The 16,285-nt window shown below is 47.7% G+C and overlaps 1 protein-coding gene across 1 annotated transcript in view; it reads left to right on the top strand.

Moving 5' to 3' along the window:
• The window catches only part of LOC140205308 (spondin-1-like), a 346,180-nt gene that overhangs the window by 264,074 nt on the left and 65,821 nt on the right, over positions 1 to 16,285 (top strand). Inside the window, exon 7 of the mRNA XM_072272839.1 lies at positions 2,412 to 2,476. Coding sequence (XP_072128940.1) covers positions 2,412 to 2,476 — 65 coding nt within the window. The remainder of the gene's footprint in view (positions 1 to 2,411; positions 2,477 to 16,285) is intronic.

Below are 16,285 nucleotides of genomic sequence, written 5' to 3' on the forward strand. Positions count from 1 at the left end.
ATGATTTATTTAAATAAACAAGCATACTTAATCAAACAATATTTACATATTACTCAAGCATTACAGAAATATTAAATATACAGAACCCACCATCCTCAGTGTGGAAAAGTTGCCCCTCAGGTCCCCCTTAAGTCTCGAGCAACACACACAAAATGCTGGAGGAACTCAGCAGGTCAGGCAGCATCTATGGAAATGAATTGTCAATGTTTTGGTCCAAGACCCTTCTTCAGGACTGAGAAGGAAAGGTGAAAATGCTAAAATAAAGAGGTTGGGGGAGGGGCAGGAGGCTAGCCGGAAAGTGACAGGTGAAGCCAGGTGGGTGGGAAAGGTCGAGGGCTGGAGAAGATAAGGAAAGTGACAGGAGAGGAGAATGGACCATGGGAGAAAGGGAAGGAGGAGAGGACCCAAGGGGGAATTGAACCCCAATCATCGATCGCTGGTCCTGTAAAACGTTATGCTAGTGGCTACGCTAATTTGCCATTATCCATCTGGTTTCTTGTCAAGAGTTTGACCCTATGGGCAATTATGGATGTCATACTGCATTACTGTAGCTGGCCGCACACCAGAAATCTGGTAAATTGTTTTATTATTGTGACGTACTGAGGCAGAGTGAAAAACTATGTTTTCTGTGCCTTCCATACAGATCAATTCATTACACAGTGCATTGAGGTAGTAGCAGAGAAATCAATAACAGAATACAGAATAAAGTTATAATTTCAGTGAAAGTGCAGTGTAGGCAGACACTAAGGTGCAAGGTCATAATGCGGTAGATTATGAGGTTAAGAGTCCATATTGTACAAAGGGTCTATTCAATAATAGCATGGGATACACAAAACATTGTGAGGCAGGGTAGAGATGCGTCTTTACAAAAGTAGGTGTAAGGTGCTTCTTCCCTCTGCTAGCCTGCAGCTCACCCTTGGGCGAGGTGTAGTACCTGCTTAGCCCCCCGATCAGGGTCATGCGAAGCCATGGGAGCAAGTGGTGGATGGTTGAATGAGCAGCTGGTGCAAATCAAAGTCTTGGTTACGCAACCACTGACACCAGCTAAGGAGGCACGCGCAAAATGCTAGAGGAACTGAGCAGGTTAGGCAGCATCTCTGGAGAGGAAGAAACAGTAGACCCTTCATCAGGGTCCCCATCAAAGGGAGGATTTAAACTTCTTCAGGATAGAGGACCTGACCTGCTGAGTTCCTCCAGTATTTTGTGTGTGTTTCTCAGGATTTGCAGCATCTGCAGAATCTCTTGTGTTTATGATTTGCTGCTCCACTGCAACATCTCGTCAAGTCATGTCTATGCTGAAGAAGTTTAAATCTTCTTCACAACAGTAAGGTGCTTATCATTACCACAAACTCTTATTTATTGGACTGAAATTTTCCAGTTGTCATGGTGAGATGTGAACTAGTTTCTTTGGGGTTCTAGCTTTGACATAACCACCTTCATAGAACTTGAGTTGCAAGTTAATCCACCAAAGAGTTCCACAGCAACACACACACAATGCTGGAGGATCTCAAGTCAGGCAGCATCTATGCAAATTAGTAAATGGTCAACATTTTGGGCTGAGACCCTTCTTCAGGACTGGAAAGGAAGTTAGAAGGTGCCAGAATAAAAAAAAGATTTGAGGGAGGGGAAGGAGGATAGCTAAGGGTGATAGGTGTAGCTAGATGGGTTGAAAAAATAAAAGGCTGGAGAAGAAGAAATCTGGTAGGAGAGGAGAGTGGACCATAGGAGAAAGGAAAGGAGGAGGGGACCTAATGGGAGGTGATAGGCAAGTGAGAAGATGTAAAAGGCCAGAGTGGAGAATAGAAGAGTGAAGGTGAAGGGAATTTTTTTTTAACTCTAAGGAGAAATCAATATTCATGCTATAAGATTGGAGTGTACCCAAACAGAAATATAAGGTACTGCTCCTTCACCCTGAGGGTGGCCTCATCTTGGCACAAGAGGAGGCCCTGGACCAACATGTCGGAACAGGAATGGGAATAGGAATTAAAATGTTGGGCCATGGGAAGTTCCCCTTTTGGCGGACGGAGCAGAGATGCTCGAGGAAGCAGTCCCCCAGTTTACAACAACTCTCACCAATGTGGAGGAGGCCATATCGGGAATTCTAGAAACGATAAAGAATTCCACAGCATCATTTGGAGGGTGAAGATGATGAAACTTGCTATTCCCAGGAACATTGGAATAGGCAAAAAGATATAGGGCTTGTCTATAATGGAGAAGGACACGATGATTGGGCAAACAGAGTATAGGATATTAACAGAGGGACGAACATCTTGTGTGGTAAATGACTAAGTTAGCAGAGACATTGAGATAACGAGTCACCAGTCTCAGAGCTGTCTCTCCATCCTTCTCACACATTTGTTGCAAATTTAATGACTAAGTAAACATTGACTCTTTATTCTTTGCTTTTTCAGGGAGATAGTGTGTTGACCGTCATCAAGGCAAAAGCACAATGGCCTGCTTGGCAGCCCCTGAATGTGTAAGTAAGAGTTCTTTCAGCTGGCATTCTGATCAGATACAATAGATTCTGGTGTTAGTAACCATAGAAAATCTCTGGCACGTTTTTTTTTAGTGCTCTGCTCTAGAGAGACAAAGTTTGTGAGTTTTGCTTGTACTGTGTATTGATTCCCGTAATCCAGAATCCAGGAATTATAATCTAAAATCATGAGTTCATAACAGCAGATGGGGAATTGCAATCCAGCTATTTCAGTTATCTGGATTTCAGGAGTTAAACTGAGAAGTGATTTGTCAGGAAAGTAAATTCAATGTTAGCATTCATTCCGAGAGGACTAGAATGTAAAACCACAACATAATGCTGAGGCTTTGTAAAGCATTAGTCAGACCGGATTTCAATATTGTGAGCAGTTCTGGGCCTCAGATCTGAGAAGGGACGTGTTGCCATTGGAGAAGGTCTGGAGAAGGTTTACGAGGATGATCCTGGGACCTAGAGGGTTAATGTGTGTTTCAGGGCTCTGAGCCTGTACTCACTGAAATTTAGAAGGATGAGGGCTATCTCGTTGAAAGCTATCGAGTATTGAAAGGTCTGGATGAAGTGGACATGGAAAGGATGTTTCCAAATGTGGAGAGTCGAGGAGAAGAGGACATAGCCTCAGAGTAGAAGTATGTTCCCTTAGAACAGAGATTTCTTCAGCCAGCGGGTAGTGAATCTCTGGAATTTATTGCCCTAATCTGTGGATTCATAACCTCTGTCAATAGCAGAGGTTGATTTTCTCTTGATTAATAAGGACATCAAAGGTTAGGAGGAGAAAGCTGGAGAATGGGGTTGAGAGGGATAACAAATCAGCCGTGATTGAATGGTGGAGCAGACTCAATGGCCTAATGCTGCTTCTATATGTTAAGGTCTCATCCACTAACCAGTGACAGTAGAGAAACCAATCTGATTCACTAATGTCCTTCAGAGGAGGGATTTTGTGATCCTTATCCAGTTTGGCCCATGCATGATTCCAGACAACTTTGTTCAGCACTTCATGGACATGTTAGGACGTTTTGTTGAAGTTGTGTAAGACGTTGTCAAGGCTGAATTTGGAGTACTGTATGCAGCTTTGATCACCTACCAAGTGGAAAGATATCAATAAGACTGAAAGACTGCAAAGAAATTTACACAAATTTTGCTGGGACTTTAGGACCTAAGTTATGGGGAAAGAGTAAATAGGTTAGCACTTTATTCCTTGAAGCCCAGGAGAATGAAGGGAGATTTGACAGAGGTATACAAAATTATGGGGGGTATAGATAGGGTAAATGGAAACAGGATTTTTCCTCTGAGGATGAGTGAGAGGAGAACTAAAGATCATAGGTTTAGGGTGAAAGGTGAAATATTTAACAGAAACCTGAGGAGGAACCTCACTCAGAGGGAGCTGAGATTGTAGAAGGAGCTGCCAGTGGAAGTGCTGGATGCATGTTAAAAGGTAACATTTAAGAAGAATTTGGATAAGTACATGGTTGGGAGGGGTATGTCAGGGTGTGGGTCAATGGGACTAAGCAGAATATGAGGTCAGCACAGACTAGATGGGCCAAATGGTTGGTTTCTGTGCTGTAGTGCTCTATGACTCTATGAATTTATAAATGTAAATGTTGGAAACTTAAAATAAATGCAGAAGATGCTGGAAATACACAGCAAGTCAGGCAGCATCCGTGGAGAAAGAAGTAACTAATACTTGAAAACACGAGAGATTATCCAGATGTTGGAAATCCAGAGCAACACACACAAAATGCTGGAGGAATTCGGCAGGTCAGGCAGCATCTATGGAAACGAATAAACAGTTGATGGTTCGGACTGAGACCCTTTATCAAGATGGACAGGAAGGGAGACAATGCCACAGCAAGAAGGTAGGGGGAAGGGAAGGAGTTCAGAGTTCAGGTGAAGAGTATAGGCGAAGCCACGTGTGTAGCGCAGGGGGGGAAGTAAGAAGCTAGGAGGGGGTAGGTGGAAAAGGCAAAAGGCTGGAAAAGAAGGAATCTGATAAAAGAGATGAGTGAACCATGGGAGAAAGGGAAGGAGGAAGGGCACCAGGGGAAGGTAGTTGGCAGGTGGTCCAGATGAAGGGTCTCGGCCTGACTCGCCGACAGTTTATTCCCGTCCATAGATGCTGCCCAACCTGCTGAGCTCCTCCTGTACAATGTTTGTATTCCTCTGGATTTCCAGCACCTGCAGTACCTCTTGAGTCTAAGAGAAGGCGTAAGCAGCCGAAGTGTGGAACTGAAGAAGAGGAAAGGAATTGGTGAAAAAAATTACCGGATGTTGGAGATATTGGTGTTTGTGCTATCAGGTTGGAAGCTACCCAGATAGAAGATGAAATATTGTTCCTCCAATCTGAGAGTGGACTCATCATTGCAGAAGAGGAGACCATGGACCTAGAGATCTGGGACCCTTTGTTGGTGAGCTGCTCAGTGTAGAAACTGTTAGGAGTGGACAATAGAAGCTTGTCTTTCCAGCGATGGCCACAGTCCATGACTAAACTGATCAAAATTGGTCTCTCCAACGTTTGATAGTGCACTTGGGTGATGCTGAATGTTCGAATATTCAACATTTATATCCTAAGCAAGGAATTGAAGACAGTAATTCTGTTATGTTTGTCCTCTTTCCTCTGTTCTTTGTGTTTGACTTCCTTCATAGAAAACAATCATACTAAGTGTCAGTCCTTAAAGTATACACTTAAAGGCCACTTTATCAGCTACAACTGTGCACCTGCTTGTTAATGTAAATATCTAATCACCCTATCATGTGGCAGCAATTCATTACATAAAAGCATGCAGACATGGTCACAAGGTTATTCAGATCAAACACCAGAACGGGGAAGAAATTGGATAAGTTGGATAAGTCTCCGGGGACTGGATGAGATGTACCCCAGGCTACTGTGGGAGGCGAGGGAGGAGATTGCTGAGCCTCTGGCAATGATCTTTGCATCATCAATGACGGGAGAGTTTCCAGAGGATTGGAGGGTTGAGGATGTTGTTCCCTTATTCAAGAAAGGGAGTAAAAATAGCCAAGGAAATTATAGACCAGTGAGTCTTACTTCAGTGGTTGGTAAGTTGATGGAGAAGATCCTGAGAAGCAGGATTTATGAACATTTGGAGAGGTATAATATGATTAGGAATAGTTAGCATGGCTTTGTCAAAGGCAGGTTGTGCCTTACAAGCCTGAATGAATTTTTTGAGAATGTGACTAAACACATTGATGAAGGTAGAGCAGAAGGTGAAGTGTATATGGATTTCAGCAAGGCATTTGTACGAGGCGTAAACTCCCATTCGGGTCTCAGTCTACCTGCACCTCTTGACCCAGGGGCAATAGGTGGTTCCGATGGAGTACCTTGACAGGCTCCTTCCCATCCTCTGGTCTCACCCGGTAAACAGGGAGGTTCGGCATCTGGCTCTCTACCACATAGGGGGTGGCCGCCCAGCAATCCACCAACTTGTGTTTACCAGGGAGTCCTAAATTCCATAGGAGAACCCAGTCCCCCGGCAATAGTTGGGCGAACTTTACTTTCTGGTCATAACTCCTCTTATTCCTCTGATGCTGCTTGGTGGCCGCCGCCTCAGCCAACTTGTACGCCCTTTTCAACTCTCTCCTCATATCGGACACATACTTCAGATAGGGCTTCGAAGGTAATTCACCCACTTCAGTCCCAAAACACAGGTCAATGGGCAATCTCGCTTCCCACCCGAACATCAGATAATATGGCGAGTACCCCGTAGCGTCATTGCAAGTACAATTGTAACAGTGAACCAATGCCCGATGTGCTGACTCCACTTACTCTTCTGACCGATCTCCAGAGTCCCAAGCATGTCCAACAGGGTCCGGTTAAACCTCTTGGGCTGAGGATCACCCTGTGGGTGATAGGGGGTGGTCCTGGATTTCTCGACCCCAAGGATACCCAGTAATTTATGGATAAGCCTGCTCTCGAAGTTCCGTCCCTGATCACTGTGGATCCACCGGGGAAGGCCATAATGAACAAAGTATTTCTCCCATAACACCTTCGCCACTGTAGTCGCTTTCTGGTCCTTAGTAGGAAAAGCCTGCGCATATCTAGTGTAGTGATCCGTGATGACCAAGACATACGCGGTGTTGCTGGTGTCTGGCTCAATAGACAGGAAATCCATACACACCAGGTCCATGGGTCCCGCACTCTGCAAGTGGGATAACGGGGCCGCCTGTGCAGGCAAGGTCTTCCTCCAGATGATGCAGCGACTGCAGGTCTTACAGTATTCTTCAAACTCCCCCTCATCTGGGGCCAGTAAAACCGGTCCTTGAGTAATCCATAGGTCTTTTCTACCCCCATGTGCCTGGAATCATCATGTAGTGCCTGGAGCACAGTCTTCTGATACTTCTCAGGCATGACCAGCTGCCAGCGCCGGGGGTGGTCCGGGGGGCAACGTGACCCTGTACAAGATTTAGTTCTTCAGCTTCAACCGAGGCCGCTCCTTCAGTAGTAAGGGCACTGAGGCGTGCTTCGTTTTCTCCGCCTGAGCCATATCCCCCTTTTTAGCTGCATACCAGATAGTGCCAATGCCCAGGTCATCATGCGGAGCCGCCCCCACTTCCTGGGGCCTCAACTCTGGCAACTGCCTGTTCCTCAGAGCAGTCACATTACAGTAAACAGTGGGCAGCGCGTCACCGTCAGCCCCCAGTTGATCCACTGCCCAATCTAGCCCCATTGAGTCTCCTGCTTTCGCGTTGCTCGCAAATTGACACAAGGGCTTCACTCCCAGGGCATGGATGCTCTCCCACTCCTCGTCCATGCCCGACCCCTCATGTGCCCGACGAGATAAAGCACCTGCATCGATGTTCTGACTCCCCGGCCAGTACTTCAGGCTGAACTCATAGGCAGACAAGGCCGCCAACCACTGATGCCCAGTAGCGTCCAATTTTGTGAGGTCAGAATATAAGTGAGAGGATTGTTGTCCGTTCTCACCTCAAACTTGGCCCCGTATAGATAGTCGCTCAACTTGTCCACCACCGCCCATTTCAGCGCCAGGAACTCCAACTTGTGAGTGGGATAGTTTCTCTCAGATGGCGACAAACTTTGGCTGACAAATGCCATCAGCCTCAATCTGTTGCCCTGTTCCTGGTACAGGACAGCCCCCAGACCCTCTCGGCTGGCATCAGTGTGTAGCACATACGGCTTCCGGGGGTCGGCAAAAGCCAACACCGGGGCCTGTGTCAGCGCCTTTTCAGAGATTGGAACGCCTCCTCACATTGAGCATCCCACCTCGATACAAAGGGCTCCGACGGGTTCGAGTGTCCTCCTGCCTCCTGCCCTCGGTCCCCCTTCCTTATCTTCCCCATGGGGGGATAGCCGCACAAAAGCTGGTTCAATGGGTGACTCATTTTATCGTATCCTTTCATGAATCGCCGGTAATACCCACAGAACCCCAAAAACGAGCGCAGGGCGCTCACCTTCTGGGGTCTCGGCCAGGTGGTCACTGCGTCTATCTTAGCCGGATCAGTAGCCACTCCGTCTCGTGAAATTATGTGTCCAACACAGCCGACCGACGGCTTACAGAACTGGCATTTATCCAGGGAAAGTTTCAACCCTTCCTCCTTCAGCCAGCTTAACACCTTCAGCAGCAGCTCCTCATGTTCTTCCAAAGTAGATCCAAACACTATAAGGTCATCCAGATACAGCAACACCTCAAGCAAGTTCATATCCCCCACCGTCCTCTCCATGAGCCTCTGGAAGGTGACTGGGGCCCTCGATATGCCTTGGGGCATTCGTTCTAACTGAAAGAATCCCAGGGGACAGATAAAGGCCATCTTCTCTTTATCGGCCTCACTCATCGGAATCTGGTAACACCCACTCCGCAAATCAAATACACTAAACCACTGGACACCACTCAGACAGGCCAACGCGTCTTCAACCCTCGGGACTGTATACTGGTCAGGGGCAGTGCGCCGGTTCAGGGTCCTATAGTCCACACACATGTGTATCTTCCCATTTTTCTTCCTAGCCACTACTATGGGGGACACATAGGGGCTCCGGGCTCTGCAGTAATCCCTGCATCCTTCAACTGCCACCAGTGCTGCTGCACATCTTCCACATCTGCTGGGGCCAGCCGATGCGACCTTTCTCTAAACGGGGTGTCCTTTGTCACCTGGATAGTGTGATGAGTGCTCTTGGAACAGCCGACATCAATCTCGCCCTGAGAAAAGACATCCCCTAGTTTCAGCATCTTCTCCACCAGCGTGCTCTTATACTCCGGCGGTACAGGGAAGTCCTCAAAATTAAAGGCCTCCTTGGTCAGCCACCCCCTGTTCTCCAATAGTTTTCCTCCAGTGAGCCTCATGGGGGCACTAGACATCACTGTCACCGGGAACAAGTGCGCTAAGGGCATCGCGCGCTTAAAGGTGATCTCCCTCTCCGTTATGTTCCTTACAATCACCCCCATCTGGCATGCCTGTACAACCGAGGGCCTCTACAATTCAGGTCTCACCAGCACCCCAGCCGGGAACCAGGACTCTCCCTCAAGGTCTTCCAGGGTGTCTACTAACAGGGCCTCGCCCGCCGGTACTCCGGGGAATCTGGGGGTCGTCATCACCAGTGCCACCTCCCCTGGCCGTATCACTTTAGGCCTCGCCTTAGTACATCACACTGTCCCTTGTTTGAACTCAGGATCCAGCCCATGGGGGTCACCCACTTCTTCGAATACCACTCGAAACACTGGGTGAACTGAGAGGGTCTCCAGAAAGTACTTCCCCGCCTTCTCCTTACAGGCTCCCAGGAGCCGTCACACGAGAGGGGAATTAGTCCCCACCAGAAGGGCAGTGCCACCTGTTTCCAGCGGGTCCGGACAAACCAACACCAACGTCTCAAGGACTTCCGACACTCCCACATTGCCCTCCGAGAATTCCAATCTCACTGACAGGTACCCATCGCATGGGTAATCATCCTCACTTATACCCCAAATCTCCAGTGCATTAAACGGGTTACTGGCAAAAGCTTTAGATATTTGTTGTAGAGCAACCAGTACAATAAGGTAACCTGCGACATGGTGTCAAGGATGGCTCTTGCAAGGATTCTCTCTATCCGTAGGGACACGCTGGAATGGGGGTCCCACTAATCCATCCGGAATAAGGGCTTGGGCTTTTAGGGGTCCCATGGCTGATTTCTGGGAACGTGTTTCTCCAGAGACTCCAGTCCATTCCCTCACTCAGTCTCTCCTAAGTTTCCCGACACCTCTCCCTTCTTAGTCACCCTCCGCGGGGTGCCTTGTCTCTCACAATCCCTCCGAAAGCGCCCCTCTTCCCCACAGCTGTAGCACATCACCGGCCCCTCACATTCCCGCCGGAAATGCCCTTCTTTCCCACAGTTATAACACACGCTACCCGCCGCCCCTCTCCTCCTGGGCGACCCCACTCCCAGCCCACTGCGCAGGCCGTCCCCTGAAGGGGGTACTCTCCTTGTCCATTCCCTCAAATGAGGTATCCCTACCCCCCGGGACCCCTTGGGTTTCTCGGTTCTCAACCTGGCCACCACCTCCTGTACCGCTGAGGATCGTCCCCCGTGGCCAGAGACCCCTTTCCGGCCCAACATGCTCTCATCTCCCTGCACCTCTCTAATCAGCTGCCCGAATGATGGAGGGGGGTTCCTTTTATAGGACTGCTGGAGACTCCAAGCCACCTTGTCCTCCCCCAGGGAACTACTAAATATCTGATTCATCCTCAACCTCGCCACCTCGTCCGCCTTCACTACCCCTCGGCGCCACAACCCAGTAAGCATTCTCTCCAGCTGAAAAATGTATTCTGAGAGCTTTTCCCCTCTTTCCTGCCGCGTGTGGTGAAACTCCACTAAAAGCTCCCAGGGACCTCTCGACATTCCAAACGTTCCCCCCAAAGCTTCCAGATATTCCGCCAGGGAAGCCAAGGGCTATTCAGCTTTCAGCTCCCGGACGACACTGACCGCCCCTCCCCGCAAACTTTCCACCAATCGCTGTCTCTTTTCCTCATCTGAGCCTGGCCACGCCTCTAACAACTGGGATGCATTTTCGATCCTTGTTTCATAATCGTCCTCCCCTTCTGGGGTGGGCGCAGCTCCTGAGAAAATTCTCAGCTTCAGGCAGGGCCCCTCGGCCCTTCTCACCAGGGAGGTAATGGCGGCTGCTAACTCGAAGGTCTCACCTCAAGCGGGGGGATGGGGCCTGGCCAAGCCTTCCCAATCTGAACCCCCCGCCACTGGCTACTGGCACCTCCCCTGGGGTCTCATCTAGCTCCTCCTCCGGCTTCTCCTCACTTTCTTCCTCCGGGAGGGTGTGGCGACCCCACGGCCCCCCCCTCCCCATGGACACCGACCGTCGCTAGCAGTTCCATGTCATGACGTCAGCTCTCCTACGAACCAGCACCCAGCTGGGTTCCACTTCTTTACCGCACCTTCTAGCTATCAGTTCTACCTGGCCAATACCTTTGATCACACTCAACCCTCGCACTAGTACTTCTCCGGAAGTGTGGAAATCCACCCCACTTAACATGCGCACGTGATTAACTGGTACGTCCTCTAATTCACACCAGTTTACAATCTTATCTCGATCCATCTCCACACTACTTAACGTGGCGATTTATACAGCTTACCGAAAATTCAACCCCGGACGTTGCCCCCACAATTGTAACGCTCAGCTATATCGGCTCGTATTTATCCAGGGGAAACCCCATCCGCCGCCCAACCTTGACTCCCGGTTGCATCGGTTGCTGTGCAACGCCACCTGATATGACCTCAAACATCAAACATCAGACAGCACACAATGTACGCTTTACACAGCACACAGCACACAACGTACACTTTATAAATCTTACTGGGACTATGAGATTAATAGAGATGCAATATAAAAGAGAAAGAAAAAGGCGCCAGACTTATCAAAGTTCAATTTCTTCGTGCACACAGTTGGAGCTCAAATACCCGGGGTCTTCTCTCTTCACCCTGCGATCCACTCCGACCCCCTCGACTCGCCGCTCAGGACCACCCAAGGTGATCGACCAGGGCGCTTCCAGCACATCCGTCTTCTCCTGGTCTCTCCTGAAAAGCCCGCCAAACACACCGTTTCCCAGCTATATGAGACAGGATATCACCCCAAAAAAAGAATAACATGGGCAACCATTGGTTCATTCTCTCCTTATCATTAGTGATAACCCAAACAAGCTGCTAGCTGCTAGAAAAAGAATCACTGTCTCAGCAGTTAACATCACAGAGAAACCATTTTAATTATAACATAACAAAGAAGCCATTTTGATTAGCATATGCAGTAACATAAAAGAAGAAACCCTTACAATAAGGTACCGCATGCAAGGATTATTGAGAAAGTAAGGAGGCATGGGATCCAAGGGGACCTTGCCTTGTGGATCCAGAATTGGCTTGCCTACAGAAGGCAAAGAGTGGTTGTAGATGGGTCATACGCTGCATGGAGTTCAGTGACCAGTGGAGTGCCTCAGGGATCTGTTCTGGGACCCTTACTCTTCGTGATTTTTAGAAATGACCTGGATGAGGAAGTGGAGGGTTGAGTTAGTAAATTTGCTGATGACACAAAGGTTGGGGGTGTTGTGGATAGTGTGGTGGGCTTTCAGCGGTTACAGTGGGATGCAAAGTAGCTGGGGATACGAATTGACAATAAACTGGACTGGTCAAAGAACACTGAGGCTGTCTACAAGAAGGGTCAGAGCCGTCTCTATTTCCTGAGGAGACTGAGGTCCTTTAACATCTGCCGGACGATGCTGAGGATGTTCTACAAGTCTGTGGTGGCCAGTGCTATCATGTTTACTGTTGTGTGCTGGGGCAGCAGGCTGAGGGTAGTGGACAGCAACAGAATCAATAAACTCATTCGTAAGGCCAGTGATGTTGTGGGGATGGAACTGGACTCTCTGATGGTGGTGTCTGAAAAGAGGATGCTGTCCAAGTTGCATGCCATCTTGGACAATGTCTCCCATCCACTACATAATGGACTGGTTTGGCACAGGAGTACATTCAGCCAGAGACTCATTCCACCGAGATGTAACACTGAGCGTCATAGGAAGTCATTTCTGCCTATGGCCATCAAACTTTACAACTCCTCCCTTGGAGGGTCAGACACCCTGAGCCAATAAGCTGGTCCTGGATTTATTTCCTGGCATAATTTACATATTACTATTTAATTATTTATGGTGCAACTGTAACGAAAACCAATTTCCCTCGGTTTCAATAAAGACTATGACTAAAACTGGGCTGAGAAGTGGTAGATGGAGTTCAACCCAGATAAGTATGAAGTGGTTCAGTTTGGTGGGTCAAATATGATGGCAGAATATAGTATTAATGGTAAGACTCTTGGCAGTGTGGAGAATCAGAGGGATCTTGGGGGTCCGAGTCCACAGGACACTCAAAGCTGCTACGCAGGTTGACTGTGTGGTTAAGAAAGCATATGGTGCATTGGCCTTCATCAATCGTGGGATTGAGTTTAGGAGCTGAGAGGTAATGTTGCAGCTATGTAGGACCCTGGTCAGACCCCATTTGGAGTACTGTGCTCAGTTCTGGTCGCCTCACTACAGGACAGATGTGGAACCTCTAGAAAGGGTGCAGAGGAGATTTACAAGGATGTTGCCTGGATTGCAGAGCATGCCTTATGAGAATAGGTTGAGTGAACTCGACATTTTCTCCTTGGCTCAACTGAGGATGAAAGGTGACCTGATAGAGATGTATAAGATGATGAAAGGTATTGATCGTGTGGACAGTCAGAGGCTTTTTCCCAGGGCTGAAATAGCTAACACGAGAGGGCACAGTTTTAAGGTGCTTGGAAGCAGGTACATAGGAGATGTCAGGGGTAAGTTTTTGCACAGAGAGTGGTGAATGCATGGATTGGGCTGCCTGTGATGGTGGTGGAGGCGGATACAATAGGGTCTTTTAAAAGACTCCTGGACAGGTACATGGAGCTTAGAAAAATAGAGGGCTATGGGTAAACAGAGGTAATTTCTAAAATAAGTACATGTTCGCACAGCTTTGTGGGACGATGGGCCTGTATTGTGCTGTAGGTTTTCTATGCTTCTATATTTCTAAATGTGATCTAAGTGACTGACTGTGGAATGATTGTTGGTGCCAGCCGGGGTGGTTTGAGTATCTCAGAAAGTGCTGATTTTCTGGGATTTTTACACACAACAGTTTCTGGAATTCACAGACAATGGTGCATAAAACAAAAAAAAATGCAGTGAGTAGTAGTTCTATGGGAGAAAATGCTTTTTTAAATGAGAGAGGTCAGAGCTTATTTCAGAAAACAACACACATCAAAGTTGCTGGTGAACGCAGCAGGCCAATCCCATCTGTAGGAAGAGGTGCAGTCGACGTTTTAGGCCGAGACCCTTCATCAGTCCTGAAGGGTCTCAGCCTGAAACGTCGACTGCACCTCTTCCTACAGATGCTGCTTGGCCTGCTGCGTTCACCAGCAACTTTGATGTGTGTTGCTTGAATTTCCAGCATCTGCAGAATTCCTGTTGTTTGCGCTTATTTCAGAATGCTATTTACTTGCAGTTATTGTTTGCATGATTTGTGTTTTTTTCTCTGCACATTGGGTGTTCAATGGTCTTTTTTATGGGTTCTTTTGGGTTTCTCTTGCTTCGTGGCTCCCTGGTAGGAGGTGAATATCAAGATTGTATAATGCTTTGATACCAAATCTACTTAGAACTCTGAACTTTGAGGAGAATGGCCAGACTAGTTCAAGCTGACATGAAGGTGACAGTATCTCAAATAACCACATGTTACAACAGTGGTGTGTAGAAGAGCATCTCTGAACGCAAAACAGGCTGAACCTTGAAGTGGATGGGCTACAGCAGCAGAAGACTGCGAACATACACTCAGTGGCCACTTTATTAGGTACAGGAGGTACCTCGTAAATTGGCCACTGAGTGTAAATTGTGCTGGGCTTTGAAGCTAATTTACAGAACACACCTGCATGGATTTTAGAGATGCAAGGAGGTCCTTTTCAAAACTCTTCTTCTGAGATAATGAAGAGATAAGAGAAACTCGGAGCACAGTCCATTGTGAAGAATAAAAATTTTCACCAAAGGAATGAGGTTGAAAAGCCTGCTTGTAGAAATGGACAAGGTAGGGCACAATTAACATAACACTATTACAGCTCAGCAGGTTGGAGTTTAAAGTTCTATTCCAGCCCCATCTGTAAGGAATTTGTATGTTCTCCCCTTGATGGATAGGCTTTATCCAAGTGCTCCAGTTTCCTCCCACAGTCCAAAGACACATCAGTTAACGGGTTAGTTGGCTATTGTAAATTGACCTGTGATTTGGCTATGGTTATGTAGGTGGGTAGCTGTGTGGTGCTTTGGTGGTGAGGTGGAGATATGTCTCTACAAAAGGAGGCATAAAGCACTCCTTCACCCGTTAGCCTGCAAGTCACCCTTGAGCAAGTTGTAGCACCTGCTTAGCCCCGATCAGAGTCAAGTGAAGTCATGGGAGCAGGTGGTGGATGGTCGTATGAGCAGCCGGTGCATATCACATCTTGGTTATGTGACCACTGACCCCAGGCAGACAAGCTCTGGACAGTATCGATAATGGCTGGGATCATCCGTCTTGTAAAGACACTGCCCACAAGAAGGGAATGGCAACTCACTTCTGCAGAAAAATTTGCCAAGAACAATCATGGTCATGGAGAGACCATGATTGCTCATGTCACATGAAATGGCACGCAATGATGATGATGCTGTGCGGTGTGGCTCATTGGGCCAGAAGGGCCTGTTCCACACTGTATCTCCAAATAAATAAATAAATAAAATATGGACCTTCGCCCTGCAAATCTGTCCCACCATACAACAACACACACAAAATGCTGGAGAAACTTAGCAGGTCAGGCAGTATCTATGGAAATGAATGAACAATTGACATTTTTGGCCGAGACCCCTCTTCAGGACTGATAAGGAAGGGGGAAGACGCCAGAATAAAAAAGTGGGGGGAGGGGAAGGAGGATAGCTAGAAGATGATAGGTGAAGCCAGGTGGGTGGGAAAGGTAAAGGGCTGGAGAAGAAGGAATCTGATAGAAGAGGAGTCCAGGAGAAAGGGAAAGAGGAGGGAACCCAAGGAAACTGATAGGCAGGTGAGAAGAGGTAAAAGGCTTGAGTGGGGAATAAAAGAAGAGAGAGGGAGGGAAAAAATTCTGGAAAGGAAAAAATTGATATTCATGCTATCAGGTTGGAGGCTACCCAAGCGGAACATAAAGTGTTGCTCCTCCCCGGAGGTGGCCTCATCTTGGCACAGGAGCAGGCCATTGACTGACATGTTGGAACTGGAATGGGAATCAGAACTAAAATGTTTGACCTCAGGGACATTCTGCTTTTGGTGGACGGAGTGGATGTGCTCGACGAAGCAGTGCTCCAATTTACAAAATGTCTCACCAGTGCAAAGGAGATGCATTGGGAACACTGGACGAATCTTGCAGATTCGCAGGTGAAGTGTTGCCTCACCTGGAAGGACTGTTTGGGCACCTGAATGGAGGTGAGGGAGGAGATGAATGGGCAGATGTGGTACTTTGGACTGTTTATTTATGTACCAACTTCTTATGTGACATAATGTTAAATGCCTTTCGATAATCTAAATGCACAACATCTAAATCAACTCTCCCTGTCACATATCCCAGATTCAACACAAACTTGTCAAGCACAATGGTTGGATCTGATTATACTCAGCTTTCCCAAATGATTTGTTATTTTCTGTTTGCATATTGTCTCCAGCTCTTTGTCAACAATAGATGGTTCAACTTACCAGCCTCTTGTTCCCCACCATTTTCCAATTTTTTTTGACCCAGGACGGAGAGGGAG

The sequence above is a fragment of the Mobula birostris genome, chromosome 11, assembly GCF_030028105.1.
Source record: "Mobula birostris isolate sMobBir1 chromosome 11, sMobBir1.hap1, whole genome shotgun sequence".
In the NCBI taxonomy this organism is placed as follows: domain Eukaryota; kingdom Metazoa; phylum Chordata; class Chondrichthyes; order Myliobatiformes; family Myliobatidae; genus Mobula; species Mobula birostris.